Raw genomic sequence first — 18279 nt, forward strand, 5'->3', positions numbered from 1 at the left:
CAGTTCCAGCAGCAGTTTTACTGTACAGTTTGGCCCATAAGTTTTTGGATAGTGATAGATTTTAACTCAAGCAGTGATTGAAGTGCAGACTTTCAGCTTTAATTCAAGGGCTTTAACAAAAGTGTTTAAGGATTACAGCAATTGTTTTTCGCATAGCTGCTCATTTTCAGAGGCTTAAAAGAAAATGGATCAACTAGAGTAAGTCACAATATTAGGACTGTTTTGACCCTTGGATGAAAACCCTTCGCAGTGTTGTACAGCCTGAAGTCATGGACATCACCAAATGCTGTTTTTCCTCCCTTGAAATGCTTTGCCTATATTTTTTTTAAACAGTCAGTGTAATACTTTTTGTGTGTTGTTGCAAACCTAACTTTAGGCTATAGAAAAAAACTTCACATTATAATGTAAATAATTCCACATATTGAGTACTAAAGTAATAAGGTAGTTTGATGCTAATTGATGCTAACTGTAAGTACCCCCTTAAAGTCTGGAAACCCCCTTGCTCTCTTTTAAATAACACAATCATGCCATAAATAAAAAATAAATACATACATAAAAAGTTAAAGCACATATTTTAAAATACAAATGTGTGTTGTTTTAACTGACGTAATAGTGTGGGTAATTGTGTACTCGGTTGGTTCAGGAGCGCTTTGTTTTGATCTTGAAGACTTTTAAAACGACGATAGTGACGATTACAGTGGTTATGATGACATTTCCCCTGTCAGCTGGATATCAATAGTAAGTTAGTAGTCATGGTGATTACTGAGTCATAATTTGGATGTGCAGACGCCCAGTTTAGCTGCTCCGGAGTCTCGGAACAGGAGGAGCTAATCATCGAGAAACTTCCAACCGAACAGTCCTATCAAAGATGGACAGCCGGGCTGATTTACAGACTGTCTACACCAGGTGAGTCCTCAGAGTCTCAGCGAAGAACTCGACCTATTGAACCCTTGAAGCAGTTCACTGATTTTAAATCCGAGGAATAAATGTTGGTAGTAACGTTAAGATGCTAGCCGACGCTAGCTGCGTGGCTAACGGGAGCCGGTGCGTTTCTAACTCTCATAAAGTGTTTAGCCAACTCTTATGTGGCTACTTTAAATACGTTAAATCCTTTAGGTTTTCACAGTTTGAGGCTCCAGTCTACGGCTGTGCTTGTGTGAGAAAGTCGGGCAAAGTTTACAAACTGCCAGGGGGTGATTTGTTTGGTTTTTTACAGGTCGCCTTATCTCTGCTTTCGTGGCCGTGTGGACGCAGGTAGGCACAAAGCGACGGGGGGTGGGGGGTTGGTTATTCAACAGGCAACTAGTGAGAGATGCCTCACTTTATCTGGGACTTCGGCGTTTTTATTTTGTACTTATTTACACGTTTAAACAGTGTCCCACGTATTTACTAGCTTAGAGAGATGTGCTGATCTGTCCCAGTTGTTAAGATGATGAGCAGAAAGGAGAGCAGCTAAACTAGTCTTTACAGTAGAGAAGTGAACGCAGAGGTTTACAAAACTGTAATATAAGACCATAAAACAAACAGGATATATTGTATTTATCCCAAAAGTTGTGAAACTCTCAGATTTGTTATAGATGTTAAATAATGAACACAACTTAAACAGAATAGATTGAATAGCTCTAATAAGTAGATGGCGATAAAGGTCATTACAAATAAAAAGGCTATATTATCTATATCTTATACAAATAATTTAAAGTTAAAATATATAATAATATAATATTAAATGGTTATTAAACACGTAGTTCGGTGTAACAGTGAATTTATGAGTTTAAGAAGTAGAAATCACAATTAAATACAATGCAATATATTATTGATGCCAAACCTTTAATCTGCCCAGTTTGTGATATATCAAACTTAGAAATTAAACAAAATATAGGTATTAATAATTGTGCAGCTCATTTTGCTTGTTAAGTGATATCACAACAGAGATGTGTGTCCTCAGACTGTTGTAACTTTATGGTCCTTCCTATGGTAAATGGAACTGCATTGTTTCTAATGAGCACCAGGAAGCAACTCAGGTGAAAACGGCCCTCTGCCCCTATGCTCTGACCTCAGCCAACCCTTTTCCTTTCAGGTCATACTGAGTAAAACTCAAAGTCTGTTTTATATAATTATGGTCATTTTGAGAAACAGAAAGGAGGATTACCCAGGATATCGTCACTGGTTAAGGATTTGTCAATCAGAAGACATTGTATAACAGGAATTCACAATATGACCACAAACCAGTGGGTGATGACACTTTGACTCCACCCATCTTTCGTACCATTCATGGTTCCAAGCTCAGCTTTGTTTATTCATCCTTAAATAAAATAAGGAAGAAGTTGATGATTGGTAACTAGAGAAAAAAATGATATTTTCCTTCATTTGCTCAGAAAGGTTTTATCTTGACCTTGAAAACAGGGTGTACTTCTTAGGTGATAGCTTTGTTAACACAGCTGAGAAATGACCAGGGTTTATTGGACGTTGAAAAGCAGTAAAAGTCAAGAAAATAAACTTTGTCATTCGGCCACTTTATAAAACATGGTTACAACGTCCTTTACAGAACACAATAAAAAAACAGATCAAAGTAGAAATGGAGTTTGCCAACCTTTGTGCCTACCTTTATTTGTCTTTCTTGGTTCCCTGTTGTTCATTAGTTTTGTTAAAAATGTAACCAATATATTGTTGGAAAGCAAAGCTTGGTCCTGATTCAAAGTGCTTCAGGATGACCTAAAGGTTCATTGAGCTTACTCATCTGTAATTGCTGACCAGGGCTCCTTTGTTCTCCTCAATTCATTATTGAAACTTTCTTGGCTCTGCAGGAAGGGGGAGAAATTTGAGATAGCCGACAAGCAGAGAAAAGGAGGAGACTCTGCGAGATCAGATATTCATGTTGAACGAGGGCTGGCGGTAGGGGGACAGGGAGTTTATTATGGGAAGCGTGCAAAGGAGAACAAACATGACAGTCGTGGCGTGTTCAGGAGTGAAGAGGCGAGGCAAGGGTGAATAATTGAACTCTTCATACAGTGTACAGTGAGGCTGTGTCTGGCTCTCCAGGGATGTGAATTACGGGCCGTATATTCAGTAGCAACAATGAAGGGTTTGTTTCATAGCCAAGTGCTTGCTAATTTGACATGTGTGTATTTGTGTATGTGGTTTGGAGAGCATGTTAATCGGGAAGTCTGAACTTGTCTAGAGAACTGTTCAAGAGGCAGTTCTCTGGAAAAACTGTGGTGGGAGATTATGTGAAGTATTTCAATAACACGAAACAGGATGTTGCCAAGTCTTTTCTGGTTTGCTTTTTTTACACAAATTTTCAGATGCGAGTCTTTCGAAGCATAGGCTTGTTTCCTGTTTAATGTCGTTGCTCTTTAACAGAGAGAGACAGAGTTTTATTGATGCTGCTGTGATGATGCTGATATAATTTGACTATAATTTTGTTTTATTTAGTTCTGCTATTAGTGTTTAATTTATAGCTGTAGTAATGTTCACTGTTTAGGATTAAGTTCTGCGGGATTGCAAGTTGTTGTATAGCAAATAAAGTGAGGTAATCTTTTAAGATGTATGCTAAATATATTTTTTATAGTTATGATAATGGAGCATTATTACAATACTTTATTAAGAGCTCAATCTGTTTTAGTGGTGCAGCTTTTTTTACTGTGCCGGTTTATCGAGGGTCACCTTGGCACCCTTTGCTTTTACAAAACAAACACACTTCTTGTGTTTCAGGCAACTTACTCACTATTTGTGAAACGCGCAAGTACCCATTTTTAACTGAGTAGACTGTGGTTTGTTAAAACAGTCACTACTGTTGAACTCAACGTTTATTGAGCATACTGTTTAACTTTTGTCTTGGTGTCAAGCTTTAATACATTCATTCACTTAATGTACTACCAGCAGAAGATGACAAACTGATACAACCACACCTCTACGCATCATAAAAACATGTTTACCGGGATAATTTTGTGTCACAGAGTAACTAAAAAATTGTGTTATCAGGAACTGAGCATCCCAGCCTTGCTTGTAACTGGATGACATTGCATTTTTCTTGTAATCTGATGAGCTTTTCTCTGAAACCACAGAGGGACAGTGCTTAATTGCTTAGTGTTGTACATCCTGTACCGCCACCCAGATCCTAGCACATCTCCTGATGTGATATATGTTGCTGAATCGTATTTGCATACAAAACGTTAACTTATAGCCTGCAAGTCCCTTTATTCTGCACCCTCCTGTTCTGTCCTGTTCCTGTTCTGGTTGAGAGTAACAAAAGAAACATGAGGTTCACATTTTGGGGGGGGGAGTTAAATTGCACAAAGGCTTCCTGTATATAGTCTGATAAATCTGCCCTGTTGTTTTATGTTGCCTCTGTTTTATGTTACTATTAAACTGATTGTTTAAAGTCTTAAATGTCTAACCAGGGATGGCAGCTCCACATGGTTAAACATTGTTGTCACATAGCTCATATGTACCAATAATATTTACCAGTGCTTTGATTTTTAAATAAACTGATGAAATAAACAGAGCAAAGATCTGGTAACTGGCACCCCCTCCATTCAGAGGAAGTAGGATGGGTCAGCTACCTCCTCGGTTTTCTGCCTGAACAGCACAACAAAGACCTGCTGTGAATACAGAACAATAGGAACAAGAGCCCAGTTTTCCTTCTGGTCATCCTCTGCCCTTTGTTCATTCTTTCTATATATTTCAAGTTTTAGTCATTTTTCTACTCAAAATTCAAAGTTGAAAATTTGATTATCAGCTTTCATTTTTTTACAGTATCTCATAATGCACATGAAATGTTTGACGTGATATGTGTCGATATCATTTGTTTATTGTTTCCATTGTTGGAAAGGGAGAGCTCATCATCATCAGTTTCTGTTTTGACTATCAAAACGCAGTTACACAAATATTCAGTAAAGCTTGGTTTGAGCAGTTTGATGTAGGAACCGTTTTCTTTTCCAAGCACTTTGTTCTTTGTCAGATTTTGACTTTTTATATTTCATTTTTTAATGTATCCTCCATCATGCCCCTCTGCTGATAATCCTCTTTGTGTTCATTTCCAGGCCATAATCACCCCCAGACCACAGACAGTAAGGATGAAAAGGATACTTCAATGACCTCCTTTGGCATGGCTGCGCGAGGCCTCCCTTTGGCCTTAGCATCCATGACTCAAACTGCTACCTCCGACACGCGCTTCCACCCAAAATGGCGAGCGATTGCCGTGGCGACCCTGTTCGCTTTAGTGCTCATGTTATATTTGCACCGGACTGTAGAGGACTGGGAGCGTCCAACCAAAGGTTACTACCGGAACAGGGTTCACAGCTTTCAAATGCTCGATGAGGGTGAAGATGACTTATTCAGGGACACCAATAGACAAATTGCACGAAAACCCGGCCGCCAGCAGAGGAGGGAAAAACCGTACAATCACACATATCCTTTGAGTCCACCTGAGAAGACGCTGCACGGCACCCGTTACCGCATAGGAGTGATTGCAGACTTGGACAAAGCGTCACAGAGCTCAAAGGATCAGACGTGGTTCAGCTACATGAAAAGAGGTCACCTGACTGTTTCAGCCTCCGGCGACAGATTGGAAGTGGAATGGGATGCGGAGACGGTCACCCTGGAGAGTCATCTGGCTGAGAAAGGACGAGGTACGTGAACTCAGTGAAGGAACTCAGATTTATAGTTGCATCTAAATATTGTTTTTGTGCTTACATGTGTTAACTCCTCTGCAGGTATGGAGCTATCTGAGCTGGTAGCATTCAATGGTCACCTGTATACTGTGGACGACCGTACAGGTGTGGTGTACAGGATTGAGGGCAACCAGGCAGTTCCTTGGGTTATATTACCTGATGGTGATGGCTCAGTCTCCAAAGGTGAGTCCTTTTCAAAACTCCTGAAGTCTCAACTCACAAACTCCACAGTGCTCTTCACACAGCTTCACACTGGGAGCATTTCAGAAGCAAATAGTTTATTCTCTGTTTTTTTTTTTTTGTTTGTTTGTTTGTTTGTTTTATCTTTCTGCCATGTTCTGCACCTGCTCTGTGAAACTTGATCTGGCTTCTCTGAAAGATAAACCTGGTTTCTCTGAAAGATAAACCTGGTGTTGAAAAAATACACCAGGAAGTGTCCCTGCAGGGAGACTTCTGAAACGTGCCAGAATGCAGCGCTTTCAAATATAATGTATTATTGGGTTTATAGGGATCTTTGTGTCCAGAGGAGGAAAACAATCTGAACAATATGCTGGTCTTAAACAACACAATATGGTTCTTAATGAAATAAAGACAGATAACAGCAGCTGTGGATATGCTAAGGTGGACTAAAGATGGCCAATTAAGTTGGTAAATTAAAAACACAACACGGACTCCAAAACTTCAGGGATCATTTCAGGGAACAGTCACCCTGTTGAGACTATTCAAACCAGTTTATAATGCAATAGAGAGACTGCTGTAATGAGACTTGTGATGCACTCTCCATTGGATGTTAATGGTCCATTTATTTAGCAATAATTCAGCGTACCACTGCTCATGTAAATCCACTATTAGGCAATAAATTAAATATGATAAAACTAAACCACTGCATGGTAGTCCACTTGGTTAGTCAAACACTGGCGCTGTCAAAACAGTTTTTCTTTGTTCATTTGAAAATAAACAACCAAAAATGTCTCACTCGTGTGTCTTTTGTTTGCTTGTGCAGGTTTCAAGGCAGAGTGGCTTGCAGTAAAGGATGAGCACCTGTTTGTTGGAGGCCTGGGGAAGGAATGGACGACGACTTCTGGGGACGTCATCAACAACAATCCCGAGTGGGTAAAAGTTGTTGGCGTCAGTGGGGAGGTGGAGCATCAAAACTGGGTGCCGCACTACAACGCCCTACGGAGTGCAGCGGGGATCAAACCACCAGGTACTGTTGGGTGTGTTTTTGGGGGTTTTTATTGTTTTGTTTTGTTTTTCAGTACAGTCTGAATTAGTAATCAGGCTTTATTTCTATTTATTATTAAACTTCTTGAAGACCAACTTATAACCTATAAATTTTGCTAAATGCTTATGTTATATTTGCCTATTTAATTAAAACAAAAATCGCTGATTTACTGCTTTGAGGTTTTTTGTTTGTTTGTTTGTTTTTGTTAAATACAGATTTCATATCTTTTTTTAGGACTAGTATTTGCAGTTTTCTTCTGAAACTACAGTCAGACCAAAGTCAAGCTGGCCCAGTTTTCCCTGTTAGTGTAGCGAAATGCAGACGGAGACAGGAAATGTTTTGTAATCCTCTCATGAGCCAGCATGGCTGCTATGATGACAACAGCAGTCCACAAAGTTGTACGTTACCAAAAAACCCAGCTTAATCCAACTTTTGGCTCTTTTTACCTTCTGTGCAGCCAAAAACAATTGGTTTATGGGTTATTTAACAGAACAGTAACACACAGGTAACAGTCAGCACTTGTTAAGTAAGAGGTCAACTACTTCTCTCTCACGAACTGGCTAAACATCAGAGAAAGTTGCACTTTTGTCCTCCCAACACTTTGTTTGTCTTCTGATGTAGTCAACTAGATATGCGAGCTAAGACTTCCTGTTCTGTGGGAATGTCATTGTTAACTGAAGGGAAAAAAAATTATACAAAGCTAAGTTGTCTTCAGACAATTGTGAGAGGGTTTCATTTCATTCCCCTTTTGCGTTCCACATGGCTCTCACATGTGATTTAAAATAGAAACCAAAACCTGAATTCTTGTCGTGCCAATAATCCTGTCTCTTGCCCACAGCTACTGCTATACATTGGTTTATAGGGACTAAAGACTTTAAGCATAAATTGCGTTTGAATTCTGGTATAACTGGGCTTAATGGGAAGCTTGATAATGTATAAAAGCCAAATTCAGGCACAAAACAAAGAGCTTAAAAAATTATTGAAACCAAAATATTTGGGAAAGGACAAAACATTGTGAAACGTGGAAATGACCTCCAACTCCTTGCATTCATTTCTGTTACCTTTCCTTGCTCTCTAGGCTACCTTATCCACGAATCAGCAGCTTGGAGTGAGCGTCTCCAGCGGTGGTTCTTCCTCCCTCGCCGTGCCAGTCACGAGCGTTATGAAGAGACGGCAGATGAGCGGCGTGCCACCAACCTCCTCTTGTCCTGCCCTGCAGACTTCCGCTCCGTCAGCGTGCAGCGCGTCGGACCGCTCAACCTCACACGTGGCTTCTCCTCTTTTAAATTTGTCCCAGACACAGATGATCAAATCATCCTAGCCCTAAAATCAGAGGAGGATGCAGGCAAGATCGCCACCTACATCATAGCGTTTACACTAGACGGCCAGGTGCTGCTGCCTGAGACAAAGATAGGAGATGTAAAATATGAAGGGCTAGAGTTTATTTGAAAGAGGCAGTGCTGAATATGCAGCGTTCCTGTGCAATATGATGTGACCAGATTCAGAGATTATATAACTAAGATTATTGAGAGACACAAGAAAAGTTAAAAGGGAAACCCTGAAGCATAGCTGTGTGTCGCCAACCACAGACTGGCTGACTGATGCAGCCAAAAAACAAATGTTTTAAAGGCATTACTACTAAATTTAAGCACTGCTACATTGCCGTCTAAACTTCCTGGTTTGACACTACTGAGTCTGTTAAACACCAGATAAGATGTAGATCTCTTTTCCTGCAGCCGAACTCTGCTGGTCAGACACTCAGGGAAATGAGACGAAGGAGCATTTAAAAAAAATAAAAGTTAATGTTCTTACATTACTTGAAATATTTAAGGTCACTTGTTGCTTTGGATTTTATTTATCCTTTTGGATACACTGAGGTTTTGTCATAATAGAAACGGAACAGGCCCAAACATGTTCACTTGTTTTATTTCGGCTGTTCTGTAAATGATAAGTTATGCTACGTAAGTCTAGAGGGGTGTACTATGCAGCAAAATTAAGCAGGTAGTGAGATATGTTGAGTTTGGAGTCAAAGTTTTCAGTGTCACAAAGGTGACTTCTCTTTTACTTTCGTTTGAGATCATTATGCTGAATGTAATCTGGGTTTTACAGACCAGCATGCTTTACTCACTTGTTCTCTCATGACATGAGTGACACGTTCCCGTCTGAGGGGATACATTTTTATATAGAACCTGTTCAGGTACTACTGAACAACAGTGCAGTAAAGTTACCGTGGCACAAACTGTGTCAACTTAGTGATGCAGAAAATGCATAAATAGGTGTTTTTCTTTGGTCTTACTTTGTTACTAAGTCTAGTTTACACTGTCAGTATGACATCCTGATAGAAGACCAGAGAATTGATTAGTCTGTAATTATTAAAAAGAATATTCACTTAAGAAAATCAGATATTCACTTTAATTCGGTCCAAAGACTGAGTGACCCATATCGTCTTTATTATGAGGAATTCTCAGACTCAAATGCAGTTTGAATGTTTAAATGGATCCAGTTTAAAAGCTGTAATACGCAGCTGTCATATTAGAAATAAACCCCAGCATGAAGTTTGCACTGCATGGAAAAATGGCCTAATATTTTTTATGTTCTTCATATCACTTCATGACCCATTTCTGCTGATTGGCACTCCATCTGTTTATGTTGTGCAGAAGAGAGTCAAAGGACATCAAATGCCCCCCTTTCATGTGAGTGAGCACAGAGCCTGAAGCAAAAGGCCTAGGGCTGCTTTCACACAGTTTTCAGATCTTCCAGCAGGATGTCACTCTGATTTCTTTACTTCGTATCATTGTTACCGCTTTAGCTTTAGTAAACCTGTAGACTTATTGATTGTTTGGATTGAAATGTATAAGGCCTTTAATTATGTGGTCTAGTTACAAACAGGTGTACAGTTCTGTACACACACACACACACTATAACCTCTTCTTTGATTTTCTGTTAGCCAATCAGAACACAACCAATGGATTCTTGGTTTCTTTTGGCTGGTTGGTGGTCAGGCTCTACGTCTTTTTTTTTTTTTTTTTTTTTTTTTTTTACTTTGACCATGGTGCCAGCAAGAGATCTTGCACTCCACATGTGCTTTGCTTACTGCTGCCCGAACCATTGAAAATAAAGGTTTTCAGATCAGAGGGGTACTGTCCACATGTTCTGTGTGTAAGCTTGTCTGAGCGCACACACACGTTAATTGTTACTGAAGGTTTTGTCAAACCAGCTTATGCAAAGAAAGCCTGGCTAAACCAAACTTGCTTCCTATTACACCCCTCAACTTAAATGTTGCCTCACATGTGTTGAGTAATTATGATAAGCTTCTCAAGCCAGAGAACATGTGAATCACCAGCTGTTTAATGTAACCATAATTAATCATTAATATATTCCCTGTATCCCCTGAAAAGATATTAAAATTTCTTCTTTAAATGTTCACGTGTGAATCGTGATTTTAAACAAGAAACCAAAATCTTAATGTTGCATTTGCTGTGGTATTTCGTGGCATTTATTTAACTTGATTAAATCAACAAATTCATCTACAAAATACCTATACAGTTTACAGTTTCATGTCTACAAAATCAATAGTAATGCATTACACTTTTCACTATACATTAGTTAGTATTCAGGTTTAATCAGGCCTTTCAAAGACTTGGCAATGGGTGCAGGATCACACAGATTAACCGCCTAACGTGAAAACATTTTGAATCAGTTTAACGTGCTCCAAAGTTAGCGATTAGTCACATAGCAGATGTTTATCTCCTCACTTCAAACCTGAGGAAAGTACTCGTGAGCAGTTTTTTTTTTTTTTTCACAGGCTCGTTGCCATTACAAGGATGTCTTGCGGTAGCCCGTCCATCTGTACGAGTTTGAAGGAGCCCAGTTTGGAATAAAAGTCGAGCATCCTCCGATTGCTCTGCCTCAACTCACAAAAGGCTCCTCTGGACCCTAAAAGGAAAACAACAATGGTAACTTTGGAGTTTTGTAATAAAAGAAGCAGTAAAGGCTTTATGTGAAGTATTTCACAGATGCAAATATTCTGAGACTAACTTTATAATTAGGTATATATGGGGGTGTTAAAAGGAGACCATTATGCTTTTCCTTACTTTCTTTCATACATATACTGTTAGAATGGTGGATACACACAATCTTAGAAAGCATTTCAAATCATAAGGTCAGCATGTGTAAAAGTAACCCCTGTGAGCTAACAGCGTGGGCTTCAACCTGCTCAAAACACTCAGTTTCCTACAGTTTCTCTTTATGTTGGTGACTACATGCATCCCTAGTATGGTCATCAAAGCCCCACCTATCTCCTGCTTAAACGTTCTTTCTGAGTGGGGCAGCCAATCAGAAGAAAGCTGCCTTAAATTGAGGGTAGCTTTAAAGACAAGAGGAGCTAAATGTCTTATTTCATACAGGATGAACCTATTCACAGCATAAGATTATTATGAACTGTGATTCATGCAAAGCCACTCTACTGGAACCCAAGATCAAACACGTGGAGTTGGAAAAGACCATAACAGGGCCCTTAAACAGCAAAGCAGCTTATATTATAAACATCTATAGATATAGAATGATATTGCTCTAAACGGAACAGCTCCCCCATGTGGTTAATTTTCTGCCTCATAAACCTCAACATGTGCAGTTAGATGAGCTTCATCCAGAATGATCAAGTTCACAGTGTGAAATCTCGACCTACCACTGCTCCTGATGGAGGACAACAGCTGACCAATCATGCGCTTGGCTGGAGAAGGATCAGTGACCCGAGGGAGCATTTCCAGAGCAATCACTGAGGGGAACTCTTCAAACACTGAACCACTTACTGCCCTCTGGAGTTTGGAAATAGAATACAGTCAAGTGACAGCATTTATGGTTATACTGCATTCTAGAAAATTTTTCACATCTTGCTTTGAATCACCTGGATCTTGGCTGCAGCTGGTTTGGCATCAGTGAGGGCCAGTGCATAGCCACACAGCCCGAGGTCATCCTCCAGGATAAGACCACAGAGAGGGGAAGGAGAGATTTCACCTGCTGACAGGCTGCGATGCCCCAGGGGAAAAAAAATAAGATGAAGAGGAAGATCACATTCACAGAAGAAAAAAAGGTTTATCATCCCAAGTAATTTAAAGTGCGTTTTAACAATATACCCGCTGTATATAAAAGATTGCTGTAGCCATCGTGACATCACTTGTTACTATCTTGGTGTTTTGAAAATAGACGTTCAAAGTGAGGGGCGGTTTTTCCTGAGAACTCGAGGAGTGATGCATGCTTCCTGCTTGTGCAACTTGTGAATCACGTGGACTTTTAATAACGAGGACCACAGTTTCCAAAAATCAACATGAGGAAAGTGGTTAGTGAGGTCACATCACTAACAGAGTAGCTAACTCTTACCTGTCACTGATAAGTGGAGACTGAGCCATCAGAGCAGAGTTGCCTTCTCCTGCTTTCTGCATCTCCCTGAAAATCCTCTCTACCTCTGGCTAGAAAGAAAAAGAAATACTCCATAACATCACTCCTAAATTTTAATCGAGAGAAAACTAAACCACTGATGATCAGCATCTTCACCTTGTCCTCAGGGCAGTACGGTCGTATGCAGTAAACTGCTGTCATGGGAGGATGTCTGAACAGGTCTCGGTTTCCATGTCCTGGCAGCATCCTCTGTTGGTGCGGAAGAAAACAGACACCAGAAACCCAAAGTTTAAAAATCAGGTGGATCTAGCATCACAAGGTGGTGCTTATATAGTATGCACTACAGATGGATGGTAACGTTAAAGATGAAAACAATAAAATAAACGTTTGTGCACATAATCACTGTAGCCAGAAGCTCAGACATCAGATTGCTTTTGTTTTCACAGACAGTTTTTTTTTTTGTTTTTTGTTTTTTTTAAAACTCTTGGACCTTGATGATGTCAAGGCACACAGCACTGGAGGCCCCGCCCACCTTTATGAAGGGCAGCCAATCAAATGAAAGCTGGCTTGAAGGGAGAGGATATAAAGCAGCTTGTTTGAGACAGTAGAAGAACCAAGGAGCTGCACCAAGGCTCAGTATAAGATAAAGATGCATTATTTTGAACTGTGAATAATGCAAAGCTACTCTAGTGGAGTGCAAAAATAAAATATGGAGCACAAAATATCAGCTGGAGACCTTGCCTTGTTACTGACTATTATCACTGCTGTGATTTTATATAACAACTCACTGCACTGCTTAGTTTACCTGGAATTCTCCAGACAGGCCTCCTCTGAAGCCCCAAGGTTCAGGATCATCGTTCAATAACTGGGCTGAGGGTTGGCTGTGGCCTCCTGTGGAAGGCAACACACAACAAAATATTAAAAGCTACAGTAAGCAGCTTCAGTTCACACTTTCACGCCTCATTTAACCAAAGCATAATCACTTCTTTTAAAAAGATGGAAGGATTAATCATCGAGCTGATAATCTAAATGCAGTTCCCTGCTGATTTTCATGGCTGCTGCAGTTTTTGTTTGGAAAAAAAAATGCTTACAAGCTCGTCTCTTATTACAGGTAACAGTGGGAGCAGAAAATCACACAAACTGAAAGAGATGCTCCAGCATTTCTTAGTTTCAGAATTCTTCAAAGAATTCAAGAAATATCTGTTTATATAGATGTAAATTTGAGTTTATTGTTGTTTATCAAGTGTTATTTTGTCCGTATTGTGATATGGATATTTTGCTACTAAGGGGTCTGCGACGTCTTTCAGTGTTGGTTTGCAATATGAGTGGAATATATTCGTTTTCTCACCTAGTGTTTTCACGTAGGCTCGAGCCAGACCGACCCCACTCTTGATGTCACAGATGTAGTTGTACAGATCGTACAGGATGCTGCGGTTCGGGGCATTTGACAGGCGGTTGAACATCTGCACCACTGCCTCACACATGTTATCGAACTGCTGGGCTCTTGAGCACCACTCTGCTGTCTGAAAAAACAGAAAACAGCTGTAGGAGGACAACATGTAGAAAAATGATCTGCGTTTGTATATAAATATAAATACTACCTTGTCTGTCTCTGCAGCTGCTGCCTGACTTTGGTTTTTGAGCCAGTCCAGCTCCTGCAGCATGGTCCTGGCTGTGGTACCGTGTTCGTAGGGCAGGTAGAAGAGGTCTGACAGCAGCTTCAGGTCATCCAGGGTCAGAGGCTCAGCTGTGTACAATGGGTTCTCCCCGGGACCAGGAATGTAGGGGCTCTCACCCATGTCAGTCTGCATGGGCTCCTCTTCTGATGACTCTTTCTTCAGGCGAGGATGGCAAGGGCCTGGAAGCACAGACATACCGTGTATTAAAGTGACAACCACCCGTTCATGTCTTTTAATATCATTAAACCATATTTAATAAGACTCTACCTCCTGGTTGATCTGTGCTCATGAACTCCTCCAGCCAGTCAGTGAGGGCCAGATTCAGGGCTTTCTGTGGGCTGTAGCAAGGATCCTGCTCTTCATCACCTGGAGGTGAAGGTCAGAGAAAGTGAGACAATGTTTAAGCTCCGTGACCTCACAGACAGCACGGAGTGGATTTCAGCAAACACAACGACAACGCTGACAGCATTTCCTGTCAAAACTGGAAAAATAAATCTGCACCATAAATAGATGTTGATGTTGCTTCCACAGACAACAGTGATTCAGGCATTGTGGGCCTTATGAAGCAAAAAATACTATTCAAAATATTCCAAAAAGTGCATGTTTTTCTTTTTAAATATGACGTCTGACTGTCATGGCGTGGTTGTTGGTGTCAGGCAGGCTGAAGTACTCTTTGTGGAAAAAAGGAAAAGAAAAAACCTTGTTGATGCCAGAGGAGAAAGGCCAGACTGTTGGCTTTGAGCACTCCTGAAAGCATCAGGAGCAGGTTGGGTTCACTATATTATGATTGCAAATTACTTTCTACACAGTCGCCGAATGCACTTGGGGGTAGTCCTGTAATGTTTTACCTTCTACAAAAGAAAAAAAAAAAATGCATTTGTTAAATCATGACTAACAGAAACTCACCCATCTCCACATCCCTCGGTGCTCCTTCGGCAGGTGCTTTACACCATGTCGCCAGAGTGTGAACGGCCACGAAGTTTGGGTAAAACTCACAATTGGGATTTGTGAGCACTCCTTTCAGTTTTGGGATCAGATCAGTGGGTCTATCCTTTTTGAAAAAAACAATAATATATAGACACCGGAGTCATACGGGTACATACACACAATCTAACACTGTTAAAATAAAGAAGAGAAAAAATAACCTTATAGGGTCCAAGGAAAAGCCTTTGGGGATCATAATCATTGGCATGAATGTTGTCCCAGATGACTGGTGCCCTCTTCAGGACTGAGGATACCTCCTCTATGGATTCAACTGAGATTTTGTGGGATACTACTTTTGGACCTAAATAAATGAAAAAAAAAAAAAAAAAGTAAAAACAAATGAATAATTAACCTTGGGGAAATTCAAGATCATGGAAACAGGTTCAGGCTCCGGCTGAGTGTAATCTTACCAGTCCACAGTACGTCAATGCCAGGCAGGAGCTTCTCTCCCACCGTGTTCAGGTACGAGGACTGGGTTACACTGGGCGTACAGAAGACAGCACAGTAATCTGAAGATAAAGAGTGAATCATTAAGAAACTGTTAGAATAATGTGTATTATTTTCTACCACAACGCTCCCTGTTTAACTGGACTGTAACTGGACTGGACTGTTTTGCTGTCTGACCTGTAGGACAGAAGAGGAAGACTTCGGGCTCTCCTAAGTGCATGTACACCTCGTTAGTGATGGCCACTTGAGCGTGGGCGAAGGAGCTGAAAGCCTGCTTGTCAGCTGGACACATCTCAGTCTCGATGTCGTCAAAGAGTAAAGAGAAAGACCTGCAGCCAAACTCCTTGACCTAAGGAACAAATGTAATTTCCGTCAGTGAACAGGGTCAAGTGAAAGTTAGCATCGCTTTGCTTACAGCCAATGACATAAAGAAGGCTATTCCACCTAGAATTACACTAGCCTCTGTATAATTTTACTACCCCACTTTAAATGCATCCATTTTACTGCTAAGCGATGCGCTGTCCAAACCCTCGGAGAGCCACAAAGTGAGATACAACCAATTATAAATTATATTATATTTTTTCTGCTGCACCCATCACCTCTGCTTCCAAAGTCCTACCTGATCTAGTTTCCTCTTCAGGGCAGCTACTTCTTTAGGGTTGGAGAAAGTAATGTCCAGACCGGGTGAGATTGCATAGACGAACTCGACGTCGTGCTGTTTCGCTGCTGATATCAGGCTCGTTAATTGTTCTATGAAAAGAAAAGGGACAAAGAAGAAATGCTATTTGATGATGCAGTTCACAAATTCTGTTAATGATCCCTTTACTTCCCATCAATGAACAGATTTAAAACAAAGAGTTGAAGTGACATGGTTTAACCTTAGATTTAGCTGCTTTTGTGTCTGCGGGGAAACTTTACGAGCATATACAGGTGGGTCTGAAGTCCACTGACTTGATGAGGGGTCATCAAAGACATGATAGTTTGAAAAAGGTTAAACATCAAATCGTCTTCACTGCACTTCAGATTGTAATGTTTTTGATAACATCCAGACAGTCGACCCAAAGACACTTTAAACACGTCTGAGGAGATAACTATGAGTCGTAAGGGGATGAGTTCGGAAGAGCTGACAACTGCAAAATGACCAAACTTTTATTATTTTATGTGTTTTAATTTACTTTTATTGTTTGGGGCTCAATTTATAACCAGTTTTGCACGACTATTGAATGAGGACTCAGATATGCACACGTAAATTTAAACACATAGTTTCAGTTCCATTGCAGTTAACTGGACGTTGCAAATTAGTAAGTTGTTTAACATACTGAGGAGGAAATATAGTACAGATTTTTTATTTAAACGAGCATTTGTTAAGGTAGCGGACTATGCATGGAGGCACAACTGCTCTGCTAATAGATCAGGGAATTAGTCAGTGTTACTTTTAAAATTAAAGACAGGTGCAACTGAATTTCATCTGCTTCCAAGGCCAGAAAGATTTTTGTGGTTTTGAATTATGAATGTGATACGGTGAGACTCACCCGCCTCCTCAGCAGCATACAAGTCTCTCCAGTACATCCTGTGTTTGTAATCATCCTTGGGGGCGTACAGGTATGTGTTCAAACCCCACTTCTGTTCCCTGCAAAACCAAAACATTATGCCAGAGGTTAGAAATTCTCAGTGCAACATTTCTAAATGTTGGTGCGCATCCTGATCACAATAAAAGCTTCTAGTAATAACAGAAAATAACAACCGAAATTGCCAGTGTAAGAGAAACTGTGACAAAAGCAATGCAAATCACCTGCATGTCATTTCATTCATGCAAATGATTCAGCGCAACTAGTTTTGGATATTTAAAAAATAAATAAATACATGAATATGAATACAGCTATATTACATATGTCAAAATCAGCAGCTGCTGTTATTACTTTCAGGAAGTGTGTTCATCATTTCCAGTTCTTCGCTTGGTGCCTAAGACCACATACCTCTTAAACAGTTCTGTTCTTTGCTCCATAGTCCACGGCCGCCCATAAAAGCCTGTAACAAGCAAAGGTCGACTTACACTTCAAAACGCGTCATCTTACCAAAAGTGATCAATGCATGATTGATTAATCAGATGCATTTTAAAGCGGGCAGCTGGAAGCATTCAAGAATCTGTAATCTAGCGGAGCCGCGGTGTTTGGGCCCCTGATTCCGGGTCTGCTCACCTTCTACTACGCCGCTGATGAAGCGCCCAGTCCCGGTGACGGGCTGTCGCTTGGTACTGTCCGGTTTCGACATGTTTTCCTGTAATATTCAGTCTCTTCCTGCTTTTTGACTTTAACAGTGCTCAGTCTGCAGCCCCAGCTGTGACACGGCGATACTGACAGTCATGCTTCTGCACGCCAACCTTTGAATTGATTCGCATTTATTGCACCTTATTCTCACGCCTGCGCAGTAACAGTCGGGTTAAACACCTGCAGCATTGCGCAACATCGCGCTAACGCCAATAAATGTCCAAACCTGTAAATGGTCGAAACAGAATCGCAGCTATTGTTTGGTGCGGATAACTGAAGTTCAGCTCATATTCAGACGCATGTGTCTGACTACCGGGTGGACGTCTTAAAGGGACAGTGTGCCCACAACTTAAAGGGACAACACACCAAAAAAAACACGCAGGATGCCACAGGAGTTCAGTATCTTCTACTAACTTTTACAGTTTTAATTTCAACATACCCGGTAGTTTGTTAAGTTAGTTTCGAGAGGGTTTTTTTTTTTTTTTTGCTTCGTTTTAGTTTTTATTCTTTAAAAGTTTTTATTTTATAGCTTAGGTTTTATTAGATTTAGTCTTCTTAATTATAGAAATATGTAACAAGCAACCTTATTAAGTACACCTGTCCAGCAG

The 18279-nt window shown here is 40.4% G+C and overlaps 2 protein-coding genes across 5 annotated transcripts; one reads left to right on the forward strand and one right to left on the reverse strand.

Annotated features, from left to right (window-relative positions):
• The first annotated feature begins 639 nt into the window (after positions 1–639).
• Positions 640–10029, forward strand: cant1b (calcium activated nucleotidase 1b). Of its 4 annotated transcripts, XM_040004851.1 has the most exons (6): positions 640–906; positions 1217–1254; positions 5043–5630; positions 5715–5855; positions 6676–6879; positions 7976–10029. In XM_040004851.1, exons 1-6 carry the CDS (start codon positions 869–871, stop codon positions 8344–8346), a joined length of 1380 nt encoding a protein of 459 aa, XP_039860785.1. In that variant the 5' UTR covers positions 640–868; the 3' UTR covers positions 8347–10029. The 4 variants fall into 4 exon arrangements, with proteins under 4 accessions (XP_039860785.1, XP_039860789.1, XP_039860787.1 ...); XM_040004855.1 differs by lacking the exon at positions 1217–1254 and having other exon boundaries at positions 650–906; XM_040004853.1 differs by lacking the exons at positions 640–906; positions 1217–1254 and adding an exon at positions 1840–2984.
• ogal (O-GlcNAcase like) lies at positions 9910–17983 on the reverse strand. Its single transcript, XM_040004846.1, has 17 exons — positions 17603–17983; positions 17381–17432; positions 16937–17034; positions 16024–16154; positions 15582–15753; positions 15368–15466; positions 15119–15258; positions 14880–15024; positions 14241–14339; positions 13896–14152; positions 13643–13817; positions 13100–13185; positions 12451–12543; positions 12277–12365; positions 11804–11924; positions 11585–11714; positions 9910–10833 (listed from the first exon to the last, which is right to left on the reverse strand). Exons 1-17 carry the CDS (start codon positions 17673–17675, stop codon positions 10697–10699), a joined length of 2097 nt encoding a protein of 698 aa, XP_039860780.1. The 5' UTR covers positions 17676–17983; the 3' UTR covers positions 9910–10696.
• Between the last annotated feature and the right edge of the window lie 296 nt (positions 17984–18279).

Source organism: Simochromis diagramma, unplaced genomic scaffold (assembly GCF_900408965.1).
Source record: "Simochromis diagramma unplaced genomic scaffold, fSimDia1.1 OVJJ01000487.1, whole genome shotgun sequence".
Lineage (NCBI taxonomy): Eukaryota > Metazoa > Chordata > Actinopteri > Cichliformes > Cichlidae > Simochromis > Simochromis diagramma.

Excerpts from the sequence above, each read along its gene's own strand:
- cant1b (XM_040004851.1), top strand. The coding sequence starts at position 869 with ATGGACAGCCGGGCTGATTTACAGACTGTCTACACCAG. Across the intron at positions 907-1,216 it reads TTACAGACTGTCTACACCAG|GTCGCCTTATCTCTGCTTTC; the intron begins GTGAGTCCTCAG and ends GGTTTTTTACAG. Across the intron at positions 6,880-7,975 it reads AGCGGGGATCAAACCACCAG|GCTACCTTATCCACGAATCA; the intron begins GTACTGTTGGGT and ends CTTGCTCTCTAG.
- ogal (XM_040004846.1), bottom strand. The coding sequence starts at position 17,675 with ATGTCGAAACCGGACAGTACCAAGCGACAGCCCGTCACCGGGACTGGG. Across the intron at positions 14,340-14,879 it reads ACCGAGGGATGTGGAGATGG|GTGATGAAGAGCAGGATCCT; the intron begins GTGAGTTTCTGT and ends CTTCACCTCCAG. Across the intron at positions 14,153-14,240 it reads GAGCACAGATCAACCAGGAG|GCCCTTGCCATCCTCGCCTG; the intron begins GTAGAGTCTTAT and ends CTGTGCTTCCAG.